A 22,050-nucleotide genomic window follows, 5' to 3' on the forward strand; every position below is an offset into this window, starting at 1 on the left:
AAGGACACATTATGTGCTAAACTATGAGTCTTTGCTTGAGAGAGTGCCGGAGACAGTCACAGAAAAAGATGCTTCCAGTAATTGGTGTGCATCTAGTGATAAATTTGATAAACGTCTTGCTGCAGGGCATGGTTGTTCAGTATTTGTCAGTGTTACAGTCCAATTGATTCTGTGTGCTTAGACTTTTCTGGCAATGTTAATAATGAATCATCCTCCTGAGTAGAATTCATCAGTCCCCCAAATACACATATGCTGCCAACAGCTGTGTTTAGTCACTTTTTCTTCCTTTGAAAAAAACAAACACATGCACATAAAAATGTTCACAACATTTAACACCACTGATCGGTGATGTCAAGGGCCACCAATGACCAAACTTTACAGTCAAATGTGTGTGGGCCGATAAGTGCTTGTAATTTTAGTGGTTTATGCAAACATATGTCGACACCTAAGTTTTTTTCTACTTCTACGTGTTTTTGTCTGTTTGTTGATTGGTATGCCATGTGTGTCTGTTTATATTTGTTGTTTTGTGTCTTGACCAAAATTTCTTCTACAGGAACATGTGTGTAAAGTTCATTTTGGTTAAGCACTACTCTCCCTTTGAGCCAATCACAGCTGCAGAGCAAGACACACACAATCATCTGCACCAAACCATCACACAGGCAAGAGGCTTCATAATCCATTGTTTCCCAACTTGTTTTGTCTTTTGTACCACCATAGTCCAATCAGTAGGTCTCTTAAGCACCCCTTCATTGACACTAAACTACATGTCATTTAATTCATATTATACCAGTGGTTCTCAACTTCAGTCCTCGGGACCCGCTGCTCTGCACATTTTGTATGTCTCCCTTATTTAACACACCTGAATCAGATCATCAGCTCGTTAAGAGAGACTCCATGAACTGAACTGAGTGTGTCAGATAAGAGAGACATACAAAATGTGCAGAGCAATGGGTCCCGAGGACTGGAGTTGAGAACCACTGTATTATACTACATATTCTTTATAGTTATTCTGAAGATTATTTAAACATTTTGATATTCAGACCAACAGCACATTCCTACATTTTAAACAAAATTGCATCTTAATTTATTTCTTGCTCTGTTAACAAAAATAGTTGCAAATTAGATCAAAATCAATGACTCATTCATAAACACAGACAATTTAGTTTCTGAACAAATTAGTGTTGTTTTTTGAACGAATTGTTTGAGTAAATGATTCAATGACTCACTCATAAAGAGTGGCATGCATTTGAAATTGCATACTTTCTGAGTAGGTATTTCTTTTGAATAATTACTTCCCTCAGCCTCTATGTAAACCATAATGTTTTCTAAATTGAACCCAGATTTTGAGGGAACTAGTGACTACTGGATTATTTGAGACCCTGCTTATAATTTAAAGGTGCCCAAGAATTTGAAATTGAATTTATCTTGGCATAGTTAAATAACAAGAGTTCAGTACATGGACATGACATACAGTGAGTGAGTCTCAAACACCATTGTTTTCTCCTTATTATTTAAATCTCGTTTTTGAAAATCTCCACATAACACCGACTGTGACGCAACAGTCGGGATTATTAATATGTACGCCTCCAAAAATTTGCATATGCCAGCCCATGTTCAATGCCAGGCGGAACTGCGCCCTCCCAGGCTACTTTCACTTTTAAAAATTCATAACCGCGCGCGCGATCTGCTTGCAGTCGTCGAGATGGATGCTGAGGAGTTGAAGAAAAGAATAGCTAGTGGAGATTGTAAAGTTGTCGACAATACGTCATCAAAAATCTAGTCCAGTGTGTGGGAGAAATTTGGAGTTATCTGAAGAAAATATTGTGAAAGGCTTATTTGCTGCACGATCGTGTTGGATAGCCGCAAATGTGGAACTTCATCGCTGAGGAAGAACGCAGATAACTGTGGTAACAAACCAAGCAGTTCTATCGAGCAGTATTTTTCAAATTTAACACGGTTAAGTATGTGTGGTGTGCAGGGCGTGTTTGAACCCACAATTGTCAGATGTAGGCTAGACTAAATTTCGTGGCAGATGTGTTGTAGCCGCGTCTGTTCGATTGGTAAAATGTGATAAGGCTACTCAGTTTTGTGGTAACGTTAGCCATGTTTTTCATGTACCGGCCTTTTTACAGCTTTGGCTGAAGTTGTCCTTATGTTAATTGTCGTGTAATAACTTCTGTATGACCTGGCAATACATTTTTTTGTAATTGTGTCTATAATGTGATTGGCTAAACTTATTTTATTTCGGGTGCGGGTCGGGTGTCGGTTCTATTTTAAGCGGGTCGGGTCGGGCGCGGATTTTAATTAGTGCTGCTGTCGGAAAACGGGTCGGATGCGGTTTGAAGCACTGCGGGTACGGGCGGGTGCGGATTTACAAAATCAGACCCGTGCAGGACTCTGATGTACCGTTGAACGCCTAATCTCTCCATTGTCACGCTGGACATCAAGGACATGTTTGCTCACTCTGAGCTATTGTAATGAGCCCGCAGTGAAACAGCCAATCAGAGCAGAACTCCTCATTACTATTCATGACCCTTCCAAATAAGGTAAAAACAGACCATTTCATTCTAGGGCCAATTTCTAGGGTTGAAAATGGACCTGTAAAACCATATCTGGACATTTTAAATGCCCTTAAATAAGCCACATACCCTCTATGTAGATATCAGAGACAAAATTAAAATATTATTTCAACACATTCTAGGGCACCTTTAAGGAAGTTGAGAACAAACAATAGAGTAAAGAGTACTTTTCAAAAACGTTTCTGTATGCACCCATGGTGGACGGTTGTCAGAGTAGCTATCCCTGTTTCAAAAGAGAAGTTTATTAAGGTTGCAGGCCCAGTAATATTGCTGGAAGTTGGGAAGTGTGAGGCCTCCCATAGCCTTGGGAAGTTATAGGATTTATTTCTTAAGGCGAGCAGGTTTATTCCCCTATAGAAATGAGCGCAAAAGGCATCAAAGCCATTCAATAAAAATGTATTAATGAAAATCGTTATATGTGTAGAAAGAGGTAAAGAAATTTAGGCAGAATAATAATTTTGACCAAGTTAATGCGACCTACAAGAGATAAAGGTAGAGAGGCCCACCTACACATATCCAGCTTGAATTGATCCACGAGTGGTTATTGTAAGAATTGATGGGTAGAAGTTTTTCACCAGCCCCACTCCGGACCAGAGCCAGAGAGAAAGACTGAGCAGACTATTACCCTGGAGCCCATGCCCAATGTCTTTCTGCGTTAGACGACAACACCGTGTGTTTCAATGGGCATGCTCATGGAGTACGAGGGGATGGATGGAAGCCCCAACCACACTCCCTACGCTGAGGGTGAACTAGACCTGTCCTCTGTGAATTATTATTATGAGGATTTGGAAGAGGACATTCCCTTTAATATCCCATTGTCACTGGTCCCACCCAGCTCCAAGTGTCCTGTGTCTCTGCTGGTCCCACCCAGCTCCAAGTCTCCTGCGTCTCCAGATCTATCTGTGTCGCCCGATCTCATCGCCTGCACCTGGGTCTCCACCTCCATCAGCTCTGTCTCAGTCTGTGGGCCCCCTGTGTTCGTTTGTCAAGACTTGACCATGGCTTCTCCCTCCCTTGCCGTGGGCTTTCGTCTTTGCTTTTCTCTAGGTTCCCACCAGGCTTTCCTGCTTTCGTCTCCTCACTAGCTCCTCCAACCATTATCGCCACCCTGGTCTCTTCCGCCATCATCCTCTCCTGTTTCCTGCCCTTCGCTAGCCCCTCGTCTACCTCCAGAGCCCCCACCCTCTCTCCTCATATGGACTTCTTGTGTAGTTATGGCATGAGGATGCTCTTCTTGGGATGTGGGTGTAATGTCAGGGTTATGTTTAGTGTCATTGTGTTTTAGTTTGGTTCTGTTCTGTTCCCGTTTGCCTGTGGTTCTTTGGTTGTTAGTTTCTGTGGTTGCATTCTATGAGTTTCTCCTTTAATTTATTGTTAAATACTGTTTGTTTCTCTGAATCTCCTACGTTGTGCGTGTTACTGCAGCCAAACGTTACACCAGTTTGTGATATTAAGCAGCATAAAAAAGAATACACCATTCTTTTCTTTTCTTTTTACCAATTTGAATGTCAAATTAAGACTGGTAAGACACACTTAACATTTTAATAAAAATCTAAATCTTTCCAAGAATCCCCAGGTTGGGAAATGGCCAAATCTGTATCTCATATGATAATGTCATTTCTGAGCTGCTAGAGCTCAGATTTATAATGGCAGCACAGTTTTATTTGCACAGAAATCCAGCTATACCTTGGAAATGTATGGAAGACTAATCTTAATTAATCCCTTAAACACCTCTTGGCACATTGCTTTATCAATGTGCCTAAGGTAAAACAGGCATCTGCAGAATAATCACCAGAAAGTTTTGTCCCACTGCCACGGGTCCCATGATCAGATCCTCTCTGCCCAAAGTGGATGAATGCAATCAGTTTCCATCATGAATGCAACTTCCTCTTGATTGGAGTCTGAAAGATACAGTCCTGTATATCTTCCACTGGCACGTCAAACAAACAACGACAGAGAGCTGATGAAAAACATACGGAGAGTAGAAGAGAGGTGATCCCTGTTTCCCTGACATCTCAAAGCACGACTCTTAAACGTGACTGCTGCCAACAGCAAAAACACGCCAGTCCTGAAAACAATGTGGAAAGATTGATCCGCTCATATTAAGCGATCTGTCACACATACGATTAAGCAAGTGAAAAGTCCCTGCTGCCCCCTGTTATTGTATATATACACAGTATAATTCATAAATATATCATTCATATTCATATTTAGATGACTGGTCCTCTGCTGCTGAAGTCTGGGTTTTGTGTGTCTGTTTGTGATGTAGTTGGCATTTTTATAATGAAACATCTGTGCTGAATTTTCAATTATTTATCCTGAAACACCTCCAAGAGTGAGGAGGGGTGAAAAAAGTGGAAAACTTTTGGTCACTACAGACAAAAACAGCAGTAACTAAAATGCTGTCACATAGTTCAAGTAGCACTGTTTAAAATAGGCCTACCTGTTATAACATATGGTATAAATCTGTTATGAAACCCATAAAATCACTTTAATGCAGCCAAATATAGCTGTAGATTTGATTTGCAGATTTGATTTGACAATAATCTTGACAAATGTGACCAAAATCCTTGTATGTTTGACAACATATAATTTAAATCAGACAAGATAAAGGCTGCTTCAATAATTTAGCAAGTAAGCATTAAACTGATGAATTTAACCAGAACAACTAAATAAAATTAATGTTGTTTTAATAGTGTGTCAGTTAATGGTGTGTCAGGACCATAACCATACACTATAACAAAAGTTTGGGGTCAGTAGATTTTTTTTTAAAGAAATTAATACTTTTATTCAGCAAGGATGTAGATTGATCCAAACTGACAAATATTTTTACATTGTTGCTAAAACAATATTTAAAATAAATGCTGATCTTTTTAACTTTATATTCTTCAAAGAATTATTTACAGCCAGCATATTATAATGTTTTCTTAAGGATCATGTTACACTGAAGACTGAAGTAATGGCTGTTGAAAAATAAACTGTCGTCATCGTAGGAATTAATTGCATTATAAAATATATTAAAATGCAAAGCAGTTATTTTAAATTCTAATACTATTTCACAATATTTGTTATGGAACAGGGACCCGGAGACAGAAGAGCAGGTGAAAGAGTTTATTAAACAGCAGTGGGCAGACAAACAGGTAAATGGCAAACACAAGGTAGAGGAGAGCACAGGACAAAGACACTGGTGATGAACACTGGAGGAATTGCTGGAGAGGACACAGGTAAAGACATGGGAGGTATGGGTCCAAACGTTCCACACTCGGGATAAACGAGACTGGAAGATGAGGGAACACAAGGTGAGTGGTTTTATGGTGAAGTTAATGAGGGAGATCGCTGACAGGTGTAGGTGATTGTGAAGGCGGTGCAGGTGTGGGCCAAGGAGGATGCTGGGAAATGTAGTGAAGGAGGTGGTGACTAGGCTGGTGACCGTGACAATATTACTGTTTTTACTGTATTTATTTATTTTTTTTTAAAAACATTCAAACAAATCTTAACCCCTAACTTTTGAACGGTAGTGTAGACCAATATTAGTACAATTCTTAAACTATTAAATTAGGTAAATACGCTACTGAGCTTGAACTTATACCCTGGTTTCAACATCTCATTCTTTTGCCAACTGACCGCAAAGACATTAGCAGTAAAACTGTCAAATTTAACAAACTCCAGCAGATTATAATCATTTGTTTGGTCACAATGTACATTTTTAAAGATGACTTGCTGTTTGTTTGAATCATAATTAATTATTGATAGGAGACAGATTTCTGAGAAAGACATGTTCAAAAGCCTTAGACAGTTGATCGTACAAACAAATCGAATAATTTCCTGGAAACAATTATATTGTGAATCATCAGAAGCCTGGAACACTGTTACATAGATGCTATAAATAACATTATTTTGTACATTTTTAACATGTTAATTTTATTAATGAATGAATTCCAATCAGTCTTCAAACACTTCTTCATGTTTTTCTCCTTTAGCTGTGGTTAAATAGATTTAGTCAGAGTAATGGGTAACATATGGTATTACATTATATTTTGAACAGCCACACTGAAAAAAAAAAAAAAGATTTTCAGCAAATTGCCATTATTTCTTACATAGGGTTATGTGTTTCTAATAAGATATAGACTGAGGAATTTCCTATTGAGAAAACCATGTATCGTTCTGTTAACAATTATGTTTAGTATCTTTGTTAAATCCTTACATCCATATTATGTACGTATTTTGACTTATTACAGTTTTCTTTTTTTTTTTTTTTTTTTTACTGTCTAACAAGTGTTTACCTACTTAAAGTATGTTTTCCCTAATCTCTTAACACCTAACATCATACAATTAGCCAAATAGTTTATTTTCTGCCCCAAACCACATTTTGTTCATTAAATACCAAGTCTACAGTTCAAGAAAAATCCATGATTTTGGTATTGGTTAAGCAATAAAGAAATTAAAATTATTTTTTTTTTAGAAATGTGTTAATTAACTGCATTGTGTGAAAACAACATGAACATGAATGGATGTTGTGCGAGTTTTGAAAATGTGACTATACAGATTGGACAGAAGAATGTTAGCAATTGTAAAAATAAAATAAAATAAAATAAATGAATAAAGTAGTAAAACAATACCATAAAGGTTTTTGAAAAACTTTTTGTTATGTGACTCTAAAAATGATCAGAATGCATTTTTATTTAGTTTGGAATTTTGGAGTTTAGTTGTAATAGATTTGTTTATCATGGATTTACTTGCTTTATTCTGTAAGCATATTTAATAAAAGTAAATAATGCATAATTAATACAAACATTATACAAAATATTTGGGAACACCACAAATGCATTTCTTTCTAACAAGGGTCCCAAATCCTGCTTGGTAATTTCTTACAGCAACTACTTAATGATTTTTAAATAAAGTTGTTCACATAGAGAGAGAGAGAAAGAGAGAGAGATTATCTAAAGGATTACCAACAACAGTGTGACATCATAGCGTCCCTCCCTCTTGTTAATAATCCAGCATAGATGGTGCAGTCGTACAATCACACACACCCATTTCCAAACACACAAAATCATACCACAGTTTCTCTCACAGAGAGTGTCCATTGACACCTGATCTGAGATCACTTTAAAAGACAGGGAGAAAACATATGATTTATGAAAGAACAACTGTAGAAGTTTAAAGATAAGAGGTTTGAGTGGACTATATATGAGCTCTGTATTGTGTTTTCTCTGAGGGAAAAAAAGGACAACATGCAAGCCTTCCTCCTCCTCTTCCTCTGCGAGATCTTGCTGCTGAGACAGACCTCCGCAAGCACACTGAGAGGTACCAGAACAAACCAATTCAACTTTCTAGACAAGCTCAATTTACATATTCAGACAATAACCATTTGAACAATATCAATATTCAGTTCAAATAATCAAATTAATATTTATGAATCATTTGTTTATATAAAGTGTTACAGATTTATCTCTTTCTACCTGTAATGATGAGTAGGGAAAAAAAATCTAAATGCTTAACCATGCAACTTTTAAAATGAATTGCATGCAGAGGGAAAAAGACTGCACATGCCTAATGTAATGTAATATTATGAAGTCGTAAGTCTGGTATGCTGAATGCATGGTGCTGGTTAAAGGATGCAAGCTCAGCTGTTGTCAATATATCTGAATGTTTTTTATTTGTGTTTAGGATAATGCAATAATTTGCTGCAATTGTGACTGTTTTACACGAGTACATTGAAAGAATTCATTGATAATGTTTTTGGTTAATCAGTAAATAATACTAACAGTGAATATTTTGAAAGTCTATTTGAAGGTCATTTGAATGAATTTTTATTGGCTGTCAGTAATGGATTCTACTGAAATTGCTAAACAAATATTCTGTGTGTTTATGTCTTTTATTGGCAGCAAATACAAGGTCATATCAGGAGGCAGGTTTTTTGTGTGTATATCTGTTTCCTGTTAAAGCTTGAATCTGCAGTGGGGTTGTTTAAAAAAAATTTAGTTCGTGAAAGCTGAGTGCATGGGCGTTGGTTGAATGTGGATTAATTTAGTTTACTTTTAGTTTCCTTTGTGCAATATCAAAAATTACTTGTATGTGCTTGTAAAAAGACCCTTGATTGTTGCAAGTAGTGCAGACAGACATAAAGCATAATATAATAAAAAAGTAATGCCAGTAAGTTGAGCTGTTCATCATATGGCGGTGTCTTATTGTAAAGCTGCGGTCATACTAGACTATAAGCACGCAAAATTTCTACAGGCATTGCAACGGTTGCAAAATTATGTCAGATTCTGCAGCATCTTTTTTAAAAACATAATTCAACCATACATGAAAAATGTGCATTCTACTTTACAGCAACACTGCAGATTTAAAGTTTGCATTCTTTTAATTGAGTTAAAAGGTCCCTCTGCGGCGTATCAATATTCTATTGGTTCTTCACTTGAATTTGTGTTTCCTGTCCCCCGCATTCAAATGTGTATGAATGGAAGCCAATGGAACGAAAAGTGTAGTGTGACCGCCCCTTAACACACCTCAACATTGACTAATTATCCCGTGGCCAGCCATCTGTTTATAAGGTCACTGAGGTTCGCTAACCCAAAAAAGTACCGTACTATAATTGCTATTACTATAGTTGTCGTGTTGTACATACTTTTCCAAAGGATTTCTTTCTTTTGGTGACGTTGCTTCTTCATAGCTCAGGAAACTTAAAAGGGACCTATTATACAAAATTCACTTTTACATGGTAAAAATCCACCCACTCCTCTTTTTTTAATCATCATAAATCATATGCAGTGTCACAGAATAAGCCTTTTGCAGTTTCTATGCAATGTGATGTCACATTGCACACGCCCCGCCACGACTGCTGACAGACTCTGCCCTATGAGCATAGACTCCGCCCTGAGTGAGCTGTACACACTCCGCCATGTTTATCTCCTCGCCAGAGCATTCAAAGGGTAACTCTCGCCAAAATTAAACCTAGGCTCTTTTTGTTAATCTACCCGAGTCAAACTTTCGTGTAAAAGCATAATTAGAATGGAAACGCCACTTCTAAGATTGACCGTATTTTCGTTTTAGGTCAAAATGCCTTTTGAATGGGAGTGCATGGGGCACTTCTAGCACCAAAATCGCTATTTTTAAAACACTAAGAAGGCTCGACACAACATAAAACTGTGCTCAAAGTATCACCAGGGGCTCTATACATGAATTTGAGCACTGACTACATTGTTTGTGTACACAAAGTTTACTAAAAAGGTTTTGTACGACTCACTTTATCAGTTAGTGTTTCCGGTGGCTGGAATTTTGTCAGTCAAAAGTAGTCGATCTCTGAATGCAACGTAACATGAGGAGAGTAAAGATGGAAAGCTCCTAAAGCTTATTTCCATATAAATTCACAGATAATTTTTTTAATCTAAGTTATCATGCTTTTCATTGAAATTACAAGTTCATGACATTTCCTCATATGGAGTCAGTTCATTACGCTGCATTCGGAGATCGACTACTTTTGACTGACAAAATTTCAACCACCGGAAACACTGGTCGTACAAAACCTTTCTTTTTAGTAAACTTTGTGTACACAAACAATGTAGTCAATGCTCAAGTTCATGTGTAGAGCCCCTGGTGATACTTCGAGCACAGTTTTATGTTGTGTCGAGCCTCCTTAGTGTTTTAAAAAATAGCGATTTTGATGCTATCATAGAAGTGCACTCCCATTGCACTCCCATTCAGGCATTTTGACCTAAAACGAAAATACGAAAATCTTAAAAGTGGTGTTTCCATTCTAATTATGCTTTTACACGAAAGTTTGTCTCGGGTAGATTAACAAAAAGAGCCTAGGTTCAATTTTGGCGAGAGTTACCCTTTAACGGCAGCAATAGGTAACACTTTATAATAAGGTCTCATTAGTTAATGTTAGTTCAGGGCCGTGCTGAGACCTTTGGAGGGGCAGGTGCTCAAAGTATAAATGGTGCACATGGAACAAGGCTTTAAATAGGGCTGTGCTCGAAATATCAATACAGCAATATATCGTTAAGTATTCATTGCTGATACTCGTAGGCCTAACGATACGGATGCTTCTTGCAAACACACAAAATCACCCTGCTTAACAGAGATATACAAATGAACAATGGACATTTCTAGCTTTAAATGAACTATATAGCAGAGTAAAGGTCTTTAGAAGTATTCAAGTATAAAGGAGACCATAGAAGAAATAATTAGCATTACCATTTGCTCCAATGGTGAAAGAAAAAATCCACTACTGCCTTTCTGTGACTTTCCAATAGATGAAAATATATATATAAAGAGAGAGAGAGAGAGATCATGGCAGACGGGGGAAAGATGTTAAATGTACCATCACTCCCTCTGCATTAGAAACACCCTTGCAGTAGTGCTTACTTTTTTAGAGGGTAATTTAATGCCAGGGTAGGCTACTGTAAAACAATGTATAGTGTCATGTGAAAGGTCATCATGTGGGTCATTTTATTTACGGCTAAATTATTATTAATTAATTTTACTAATAGTTAGATTGGGCAGGCCTTCACAAAAGGGCCTTTAATTAAAGAAAGAGGAAATTTTGTCTTAACAAAAGGTCACTTTGGGCATCAAGGGTGCACATGCACGTGCCTGTGTTAGTTAATGCATTAACACATTAACAATGAGCAATAGCTACATTTGTTACAGAAGTTATTATTCTTTGTTAAAGTTAGTTAAAATATATAACTTTTGATGTTAATAAGGTGTTATTAAATGTTTAAATTAAATTAACTAAGATTAATAAATGCTTTATTATTTTTCATTGTCAGTTTGTTAACTAACGAATTAACTAATGTTAAATAATGGCTTTATTATTGACTTTTATTGTAAAGTGTGTCTGAACATTAAAGAATCAGAATATTCAACCAATATCTAGGGCATGTTGTAGGTTAGTCCAGATTAAAATATAAAAATGTTTAAGTTTGAAAGTAAATATCCTTAAATCTTAAATCTTTACGGGGGTTACCGGCCGGGGTAACCGCTGCATTTTTGCTGTTCCATCAGCGCAATCTCCTGTCAGAGAGTGGATGTGCATTTTCATTCAGTGCATCTCCTTCACCGGGGTTCCGCCCATGGTTTTGCCGGGAGCATGTCTATGTTCCCACAGCCCTATGTTCCCACAAATGGCCTACCCCTGACCCCACCCCTAAACCTACCCGTAACTGGGGTTTAGAAAAATCTTTTTTTTTTTTTTTTTTTTTTGAAATGTGGGAACATAGGGCCGTGGGAACATAGGGCTGTTGGAACATAGGGCTGTCCCCGTTTTGCCATGCGCTTCTCGTGAGTGTTGGGCTTGTTTAGGCTACATCAGTGCACGTGGCTCTTTGACGCAGCATACAGCGATGTTGTGCATAAACGGTTGATGGGTAAAGTATTCTTAAAATGCACTCTAAAAATCTGAACGATTCGTAATAAATAAATATTCGCGATATTTTGAAGTACCCACGATAACAATATCGTGAATGTTCGATATCGTATTACCGAATACCGGCACATGTCGGCTTTAAAACGCATGCAGATAATTTCATGATGAGGAAGAATAATGTCACGTGAGCGTAACCGCGATAGAGATAATAATCAAACCCAAATATATTTTAGTTTTTGGAAGAGTCTCCAAAGAGTCTCCAAAAACATAATGCTTTTCCTTCCACTCAAAAATGAAGACAAATGAAGATATTTTTTTAATAAAATCTGAGCCAGTTCCATTGACAGCTACGCAACTACCACTTTGATGCTTCAAAAAGTCGTAAAGAGATCGTAAAACTAATCCATATGAATTGAGCCATTTAGTCCAAATTTTCTGAAGAGACACAAATGATGACATTGATCAGCGAACATAAATGAGCTCAACTGAACCTGCATGACACGTGAGAACAAACCTCTTGTAGCTCAAACGTGCTGCATAACACGAGAATGAACCTCACTGTTGGTTCTTGCACGTCAAGCGAACATGCTTGAGCTTCCATTTACTACAACTGATGAATGTTTATATGTGAATAAAAGCCTAAATTAAATCTGTTCAGTGTATAAAGCGATCGTGTCTCTTCATAAAATTTGGACTAAACCAGTCAGTTCATATGGATTAGTTTTACAATCTTGAAGTGTCAAAGTGGTAGTTGCTTAGCTGTCAATTAGGGACAAAAATCGCATATAATTAGAATGATTTCTGAAGGAGCATGTTACACTAAAGACTGGACAGTTCAGCTTTATTCCTTTTTTAAGTAAATTTCTTATATAAAGTATAAACTACATTTTAAAACATTTAAAAAAATGTTAATGGTAATAATATTTCACAATATTACTGTTTTTTTTTTTTTTTTTTCTTCAAACAAATGCTCCCTTGGTAAGACCTTTCAAAAACGTGAAAAAATATGATCAACTCCAAACGTTTGAATGGTAGTGTAGCTCTGATCATTTGGTTTTGGAAGAATTTGATGAGAAATGTTTAAGCTCATGATGAAATCTCAGACTTTTGATAGCAAAAAGTTTTTTTTTTTGACAAAAAGTCTTGGCAAATCTATGACAATGATGTGATCTCTTCTGAAACTCTAAAGGAGAAATATGCGAGAAGCAGGATAAGTCTTAATTTGTTTTCCATTTATTCTCACTGCCGTCTAGGAGAAATCATTCTTCAGTTTCATATTCTATGGATGCAACAAGTGTTTTCTCACGTTACACCCACACATGGTTTCTGACATTTCTCTGAAACACAGCAGTTTATCTGCTGATTCCTCTGGGAGTGATACAGAAACCAGCTCTTATGTAATAAATGGGTTGTTTGTGTGATCTGGAGCTCTGTGCTCAATGCCAGGGGTTTCCCTCACAGCAGTAACCACTTTCTCTGGCATAGGACACTGTTTCATCATTCATTCTTCAGAAACGCACCACACATTTATGAGAAACAAACCACAAGGGTCCTGCACTGGGATTATTATACGTGTTTGTGTTTTGTTGTCATAGTTTGCAAAACTAGGTAATTTTAACGGCAGAACATGATGTTTGTGTGGGAGACATCGCTGGCGGCAAGTGCATGGGCGCATGACCAAAACACTTTCAGTTACACTGTAGAAGCGTAGCTTTTGGAAAGAGGAAAATCTGACACTGGACTGATTGTTATTCCAAATCTCTTGGCAGAAACGTTGTAGATACAGTCACATGACTTCTAATATCCCTAGCTGAAGTCATTATGAAAGGGACTGAACTGAATCTGACATCACTTTTCCTGTGTATTTGAATCCTAGAGCAAAGACAAAACATGAGGGTGCGTATCAGCGCTGTTGGAGACACCATTGTATTCAAGTTCATTCGGCCCCACGTGGACAGCAGACTGGAGGGATATATCCTGGGCTATGGCAGTAGCATGCTCTCCAAACAATTCATTCATCTGCCTGAGGATGGACAACCCTTTGAGACTGAGATAGGTACCGTCTTTCTCTTTAGCCCTCTTTCATAGAGTTTGTTGTTTATTTTAACTGATTCTCCTCTTTTTTTCTAGATGCTGAGCCCAAATATCTGATTGCGGTACAATCAAAGAAACCTGAGGAACCTAAGAAACAATGCACAGGTAAGAAACACTGTTGGTCAGCCGATATGTCGCCAAAGCCGATCCCTGATTTTAAAATATGTTGTGCTATGTTGCCCACTATGTCATATTAATGCCATTTTCACTGTGTGCTGTATGTAAAATTAGTCTTACCTTGTCTTTATTGGAAAAAACATGATTACCAGTGTGCACAAATTTACTTGATTACTGAGTGCCATTACAGTGTTTACTTCCTTTTTATTAATATATTAATATATTTTTAAACAATTACTTTATTTGTGAAAAAAGTACTGTAATAGGATTGCAGAATCAATTGCCATCTAAAATAGAAGCATGTTTATTTTAGATTTTTACATTTATTTTCATATTTATTTCTAATTTATTAAATATTAATTAAAATAAATATAAATTATATATCTGCATCGGCCATCTAAAAAACAATTGTCAACCACTACACGGTACCACAAATGAAATTTGAGAACAATTTACAAACAACATCTGCGCATGCAGTGGCCCCAAAAACTATTTGTCCACATAAACCACACTTAAAAAGAATGTCATTGCATTAGATTTGCTTTTATACAACAGTTTGAGAAGTCAATATTGAGTCAAAGTCAATAACTTAGTCTATTTTTGCTTCTCTGATGAAAATTGTTCTAAACGAAGTCAAAGCTGTTTTGTCTTTATCCTGAATGAATAAGGCATTTGAAGAATCGATATAGTAAATGACATCACTGCGTCCCAATTTCCCTACTTATACTGTGACACTTTATAATAAGTGTACAGTAATAAAGTACTTACTAAACTATTCATTTATAATTAATTCATAGTTAATGTATTGTAGTCTCTACATTGTTAGTATATTAATAGGCTGTATACAAATAATGAGTTCTTCATTCATTGTCACTGTAATTAACCAAATTATTATTGTTTAAGTGAATAAAAAAAGATGTTGATGCAGGAACATGTTGCACATGGTGAAATTACATTCACCATTGGAATAAGAACTTTGTTAAGCTTCGTTAAACTACATTAAGTGTGACTTAAGTGTCCATATTTTTTGGCCATTAGTATGCACTAAATTTGAGCTGATTACTGTCTTGTGACCTCCAGGGAAAGTGGATCTAGAAAAACCATTAAACGTTGTGATCGGCTCGGTGACACAGTCGTCGGTGCTGGTGTCCTGGGGGACACTACTAACCACCTCATTCATGGATTCCATTCTAGAGGACTGTATTGATGAAGGGTATGTGTCCTAAGGCGTCTGTGTATATGTCCATGAACCGTGTGGGTGTTATCTGGATGACTGGATTTAATCAGATTTAATGTTGTTGACCGTCTTTCAAGATGTGCAATTATTTTACTGACAGAAGACACAGAGCAGGTATAGGACCATGTGTGCAGATGCCCATGTGGTCCACAAACAACCAGACACTCTGATCACACACATCAGGGGCAAAACAACAGAACAACAGAAACAACAAAACAACTTTAATAAACTAAACAGTACCAAAAACAATAAAAAAAGAAAAAGGGAAACAGTAAAATGGAGTAATAAAATTAACAGATGTTTGGGAAAAAACTAAAAAACTAAATAATTTGAGTGTGTATATATGTGCAGACAAATACACACATTTTATTTTTCTATCATGGTGGAGACTTTCCATCTTTTGTATTTGTACTAAACTAATGATGTTTTCTATCTCCAGTTAGTATGTTTATTAAGTCATGTTGCTCATAGATACTGTTGGCTGATCGCTGCAATGCAGCTGACTTCAGTTTGACTGTCCTTGTGAGGACATATGGTCTGCACAATGTAGGCAAAACCTGACCCACACACACTCTCCTTCCTTGGACAAGTTAGTGGAAAGGAAAGCTTGACTTCAGCCCTCTACAAAACAACCAATTTGTTCTCCAACTCCATAAAAACCTAGCAGAGAGAGAGAGAGAGAGAGAGAGAAATAACTGGGGAAAAAGGGGGCATACATTTTTTAAATCTGGGTTTTGCCAGTTAGTGCCATATCAAAATTCTCCTTTGCCTGTTAATACTGCCTTTTTAAATTAAGTTATAGATTAAGTTATAGTTTCTAGAGTCTGGTTTTCCTTTTTTGTCTCCTCTCAGACAGTTCACAGTGCGCTACAGAGAGAAAGAACCCAGCAATACCTGGAACTACCAGACCTGTCCATCCACCAGCACAGTCATCGACAACCTCAAACCAGATGCTCTTTATGAGTTTGCGGTCCGACCAGACACTGACAAAAACAGTGGAGCCTGGAGCCCACCAGTCACCCATAACACAGCTGGTGTGTCCCACTACAGATCATCATCCATTTTGTCTCACTCTATATGGCTGTAAAAAAACCTCTTTACAATATTCACAATTTTATACTAAGAATACTTGAGGAAATGAATAATCAAAATTGAGATAACTTCAGTATCTCAGTTGTTTGCCCTAGATAGCAATTATATTAAATGGGGAGGCATGGAGACTTGTTTGAAGGGATAGTTCACCCAAAAATGAAAATTCTGTCATTAATTACTCGTTCCAAACCCGTAAGACTTTCGTTCATCTTCAGAACACAAATGAAGACCTTTTTGATGAAATCTGAGACAGTTCTGTACTCTCCATTGACAGCTACGCAACTACCACTTTGATGCTTCAAAAAGTTCATAAAGAGATTTTAAAAATAATCCATATAAATTGAGTGGTTTAGTCCAAATTTGGAGGGATCGAAAGAAAGCTCTCAGATTTCATCAAAAAGATCTTTATTTGTGCTCCGAAGTTGAACGAAGGTCTTACGGCTTTGGAACGACATGAGGGTGAGTAATTAATGACAGAATTTTTGGGTGAACTAACCCTTTAAGTCTTGTGTTTCTCAGTAATTTTCTTCTGAGAAAAAGACTTAAGGAATCTCATGTGTTTCTTATGTGTCTCTGTGAGTCATAGATTTTAATATGCTATATCTCTCATCAGATTCTGAGCTGTGCTATCTACAACTACATCTACTATCTACATTAATTTTATAGTTATAGACCCTTATTGAGTCAACAATATCTGACACAAAACTGACACTTAAATGAAATGTACTGTAACTGAGAAGTAACTGTATTTTTTCCTACAGATCAAATAATAGAGCCATTTAATGAACTGATCCAGGCGAAGGTTAAAGTAAGTATATAGCTGTGCTGTAGGGACAAACCTTTTATTCTCCTTTTCTCTCTCTTTTGTTAACCTTGGATGTTTTTTTTAAACAGAAGCCAGTCTTAGCAAGCCAACCATCATTGTTGCCTCCAGTGCCAGGTTAAAGACTTCTTTTTCCATCCTAAACACAGTCATTGATATGAGTAATGAATAAATACGTAATGAATTTTCCTGCCACTTTCTAGTCTCAAACATCATTACCCAGACAAGAGCAGCTCCTCTCCTCAAACACACTGGCCTTCCAAAGCCATGGAAAACTTCAGGTAAATGACACTCTCTCACCTTTGAAGCCAAGCATAATATTACATTAGCAGAATGGAATACAGGCATAATTCACACACCATACTGCACAGTATTTACTGCATACTGCCTACTATTTTGTATTGCTTGTAATCAGTATGCAACAATTGAAAAGGTTGTATGATGCCTTGTTGCCACATTACCTCACTACGTAGCATGTATATATAGACCTCCATTTATCATCTCGGAAATAAATGGGACCATTGTGCATTCTTACCCAAATTTGCCAAAAAATGTGTCAAAAGGGAGATATACACAGTATACATATTGCTCTACATTGTCTCTTGCTGTTTAAACTCTTTTAACTATTTTTTGTCATATATTTTCTAAACTGTGTTTTCCATTGTCTTGTTTTCAATAGCTAAATTTTTTCCTCTATGATAAGTAAATATTTCTATAACTATCCTCTTCTTGAATGTGAAAAGGACACATTTACCTCTCTTACAAAACAATGAATTGTTTTTACAACTACACACCTGGTTTTCTTCATAAAACGGCATTAGGCCTATAACTAAAATGTCAAAAAAAATTCTCACTGCTTTTCCAGCTTTAAATGTTTAGACAACTTTAAACACTAAACAAATCAAGCACACCTGCGTTAACTCATATTAATTATCCATCTATGTAAAACAATCTAAACCAAATTCCTCTGTTTTATGTCTGTGACCTGAATTGTTTTAATTGGACCTCTTGGACTTCACATGCAGTGGGTCCCCTGTCACAGTTTTCAAGATAAATTCCAAATAAATGTCCTTCACGTTTATCAAAACTCTGTGTGGCAGATTAGACTTTCCTGAGAGAGGGACAAATTGAAGGAAATGTTTTTTAGCATTGTATTGCCCTTCTTTTTGGTAGCTGACTTGGCATTGGGCAGTTAAAAAAAACATGCATTTATGAAAACGAAATTCAACTAATGACTATAATTACTTTTCTTCTATACAAATTCATTTAAATTAGAACATAAAAATGTCCTTTTAACTTCTGTGATATGAGATCTACATCTACATCAGTGCCTTCTTATTTCTGTTTTTGTACTTGAACTGTGCCATTTTTTTGCATGTTTGTCATACATATTGTGTCTGTTTCTACAGTTTCATTAATAGGGGTGGAAAATCCCACAACAGCTGCTGATGATCAACCTGCCTTGAATGAGGCCCTTAGTTCCACTGACACACCTATCTTCCTGGCCACGCCAAAAACCACAAGCACAGTTCGAACTCAAAACACCACCAGTCACCCTAGCACTACCCAAACAGATCCTCACACAGAGCAACATACTAGTTTAACCCCACATCGATATATGACAACTCAGTCAGAACCTTCCACAACCAAACTACAAACCAGCACAACCCAACCACCACCCACTACAACCCAAAAACATACCATCAAAACACAGATCTCAGTTAAAGTTCAACCATATACAGCCAAACAGCTACTGAATACAGCCCAGCAGTTTAGTGAAACAACACCTAGTTCATCTACAACCAAACCACCACTTCACCAAACCCAACAACACACCACAAGCACTGTCCAGGAACATCCCTACCCATCTAAGAAACAAGACACCATAACTCAAGAGAGTCTCCATACAAGGAAAATTCAGCCCAGTACCAAGCTGCATCGGTTGAGCTCAACCCAACGTACACAAGGCACGTCCAAACACCAAACCACTCACACTTTCTCAAAATCCACTTCCTATTACCAGTCCAACACAATCACACATTCTGAACAGCCAAACAACAAACCAACAACAACACCTACAAATGTCCATTATCCAACAAACACAGCTTTGAATTCATCCACAACTTTAGCAAACATTCAGAATGGATTACTGTCACGGCAGACTACCGATTTCATCAGGCAACCAGTATTTAGCACTAATCCATCTATCCCTGAAGAACATTCTGCATCCCATATTACCACAACTGAAGATTTGCCTCTTAGATTTAGCACTGGTCCATCTATCCCTGAAGAACATTCTGCATCCCATATTACCACAACTGAAGATTTGCCTCTTAGATTTAGCACTGGTCCATCTATCCCTGAAGAACATTCTGCATCTCATATTACCACAACTGAAGATTTGCCTCTTAGATTTAGCACTGGTCCATCTATCCCTGAAGAATATTCTGCATCCCATATTACCACAACTGAAGATTTGCCTCTTAGATTTAGCACTGATCCATCTATGCCTGAAGAATATTCTGCATCCCATATTACCACAACTGAAGATTTGCCTCTTAGATTTAGCACTGATCCATCTATGCCTGAAGAATATTCTGCATCCCATATTACCACAACTGAAGATTTGCCTCTTAGATTTAGCACTGATCCATCTATCCCTGAAGAATATTCTGTATCCCAAATTACCACAACTGAAGATTTGCCTCTTACCGAAAACATACAGGAACTGACTCCACAGCCTATATATCCACTCACTTTTTGGTACCAGCCCCAACCCACCACCACAACACAACATTCCACAACTACAAAACAGCAAGCTAGCACTGCCAAATTCAACCCCAAAACATATTCCCAGGTTGAAAACCAACCACTTAACCCTGAAGAACAGTTGCCAGGTACCCAAAAACCTAAAACTGCTTTCATCAAATCCAATGCTATTCAAAACTCACCCGTGGCGGAGAAGGTAACAGTGAGGACGAGTCAACCAGGTCCACCAGAGGGTAACTTCTCCCCTAGACATATAGTATAGAAAAATATTAGTTCTAGTAAATTGAATTGTAGCAATCTGGCAAACTAAAATGTATCATTTAAGACAGGGGTGTCCAATCCTGCACCTGGAGGGCCACTATCCTGCAGAGTTTAGCTCCTATCCTAAATAAAGTAAACACACCTGAAACACACAACTAATTAAGGTCTTCAGGATTACTAGAAACTTCCAGGCAAGTGTGTTGGGGTAGGACATTGGTGAAGGACATTGGCCTTCCAGGAGCAGGATTGGACACCCGTTGTTTAAGAAGTTCTTTGATGTTTTTCATTCATTATTATGCCTTCTTTTTAATTATTGGTGCCAGAAATTCCTTTAACAGCATGGATAACCTAGACAGGCTAAAAGCTATTGGTCAGGGATCTTCTGAGAACATTATCATTACAATATTTTTACCTTTGTATGAGACTTATGTCAGTCTGCCTCTGTATGTCAGCTAGTTCCCAGCCAAAGGACGAACAGCTACTATCACTGCCAACACTTACAAATGAGGTGGCTAATAGGAATGATGGTAATGATGTCAGCTCCAGTTTTACTCCTTCTAACTGTGCTGTTTGTCACCTGTCCATATTAACCGCATATATCTTCATTGTACACAGTATTGTTGTGATTGTCACCACCACTTCCAAACGTCATCCTGCTGGGCAATGCTATTACCACCTCACTAGAGCTGAAAAAACCCACCACTTCCCCTCAATCGTCTTTAAACCATCACCTACAGCACCAACTCTCACATTACCATGCCATGCGTTCAACTCAAATGCCTGACTATTTCATCCACTCTTAAAAACACTACCACTGTCATAATGCTGCGCACACCATTTCACACCATCTTCACTTCTAGATTTGTTGGCTTCTGTTTTTGGATAGCTGGTGCTCTTTTGTGAGCTTCCCAGACACATCCCCATTCAGTCAGTCAACAATTCTGTTGCCATAATCTTTAATCATGTTCTCTTTCCCATCACTGACTGTGTTTGTGTTTATCTAGGCAGAGGTAACTTCCGTAACTCTTCAGTGTCCCGCCCCTTGGCACGAAATGTTACACAGAGACTGAGGCCTCATGGTCGTGTCCCTCTGATTCCCCCTACAAAGACTTTCAGGCCACCCCCTGTGTTTCGTAACTCAACTCTCAACAGGAAAAGGGGTATAAAAACATTGGCGGTCTTCACATTGACACAAACACAAAGACAAAGTTTTTCTTTTAATTGGGGCCTTTAACTGTTCAGCTTTCCTTTCATGCTTCCAAAGATCTTTCCAGCCATCCTTACTTTCATTAATTCATTCATTCTGTCATTAATTTAGTTTTTATATATATTTAATATATATATATATATATATATATATATATATATATATATATTATGGATGTTAAACTTTCTCAGTTGATTGAATTGGCTTTTGTATATATCTATACATTCTTTTTTGCATGTGGTTTCTCTGTTGGGTTATAAATTCATTTCTTTAAGGGACTCTTAGGACCTGTTGACAAGATTTGTGTAATCTAAAGGGAAACCACACTCACACACAGTCTCTTTCTGCCAGAAGTCTGTTTCTCATCCTATCCTCTTCACACTGCCATTTAATTCTACACTACAGCTGATTACTCCTGTGACACCTGATATTACAGCTGAAACTAAACATTTCAACATTTTAGTCTTTTTTCCCCTTCACATCTGGTCTCTTACT

The 22,050-nt window shown here is 37.4% G+C and overlaps 1 protein-coding gene across 5 annotated transcripts in view; it reads left to right on the forward strand.

Moving 5' to 3' along the window:
• The window catches only part of abi3bpa (ABI family, member 3 (NESH) binding protein a), a 66,410-nt gene that overhangs the window by 36,463 nt on the left and 7,897 nt on the right, over positions 1–22,050 (forward strand). The window contains exons 2-12 of one of the 5 annotated variants that reach the window (XM_079881253.1): positions 7,751–7,886; positions 13,832–14,011; positions 14,086–14,154; positions 15,247–15,379; positions 16,256–16,437; positions 17,257–17,303; positions 17,390–17,435; positions 17,522–17,599; positions 18,728–20,320; positions 20,801–20,875; positions 21,353–21,508. In XM_079881253.1, coding sequence (XP_079737379.1) covers positions 7,814–7,886; positions 13,832–14,011; positions 14,086–14,154; positions 15,247–15,379; positions 16,256–16,437; positions 17,257–17,303; positions 17,390–17,435; positions 17,522–17,599; positions 18,728–20,320; positions 20,801–20,875; positions 21,353–21,508 — 2,632 coding nt within the window. In that variant the 5' untranslated portion in view covers positions 7,751–7,813. Of the gene's footprint in view, positions 1–7,604; positions 7,887–13,831; positions 14,012–14,085; positions 14,155–15,246; positions 15,380–16,255; positions 16,438–17,256; positions 17,304–17,389; positions 17,436–17,521; positions 17,600–18,727; positions 20,321–20,800; positions 20,876–21,352; positions 21,509–22,050 lie in introns of those variants that run through there. The other 4 variants (XM_079881255.1, XM_079881254.1, XM_079881256.1 and 1 more) reach the window with 4 other exon arrangements.

This window comes from Squalius cephalus, assembly GCF_949319135.1.
Source record: "Squalius cephalus genome assembly, chromosome: 9".
In the NCBI taxonomy this organism is placed as follows: Eukaryota; Metazoa; Chordata; class Actinopteri; order Cypriniformes; family Leuciscidae; genus Squalius; species Squalius cephalus.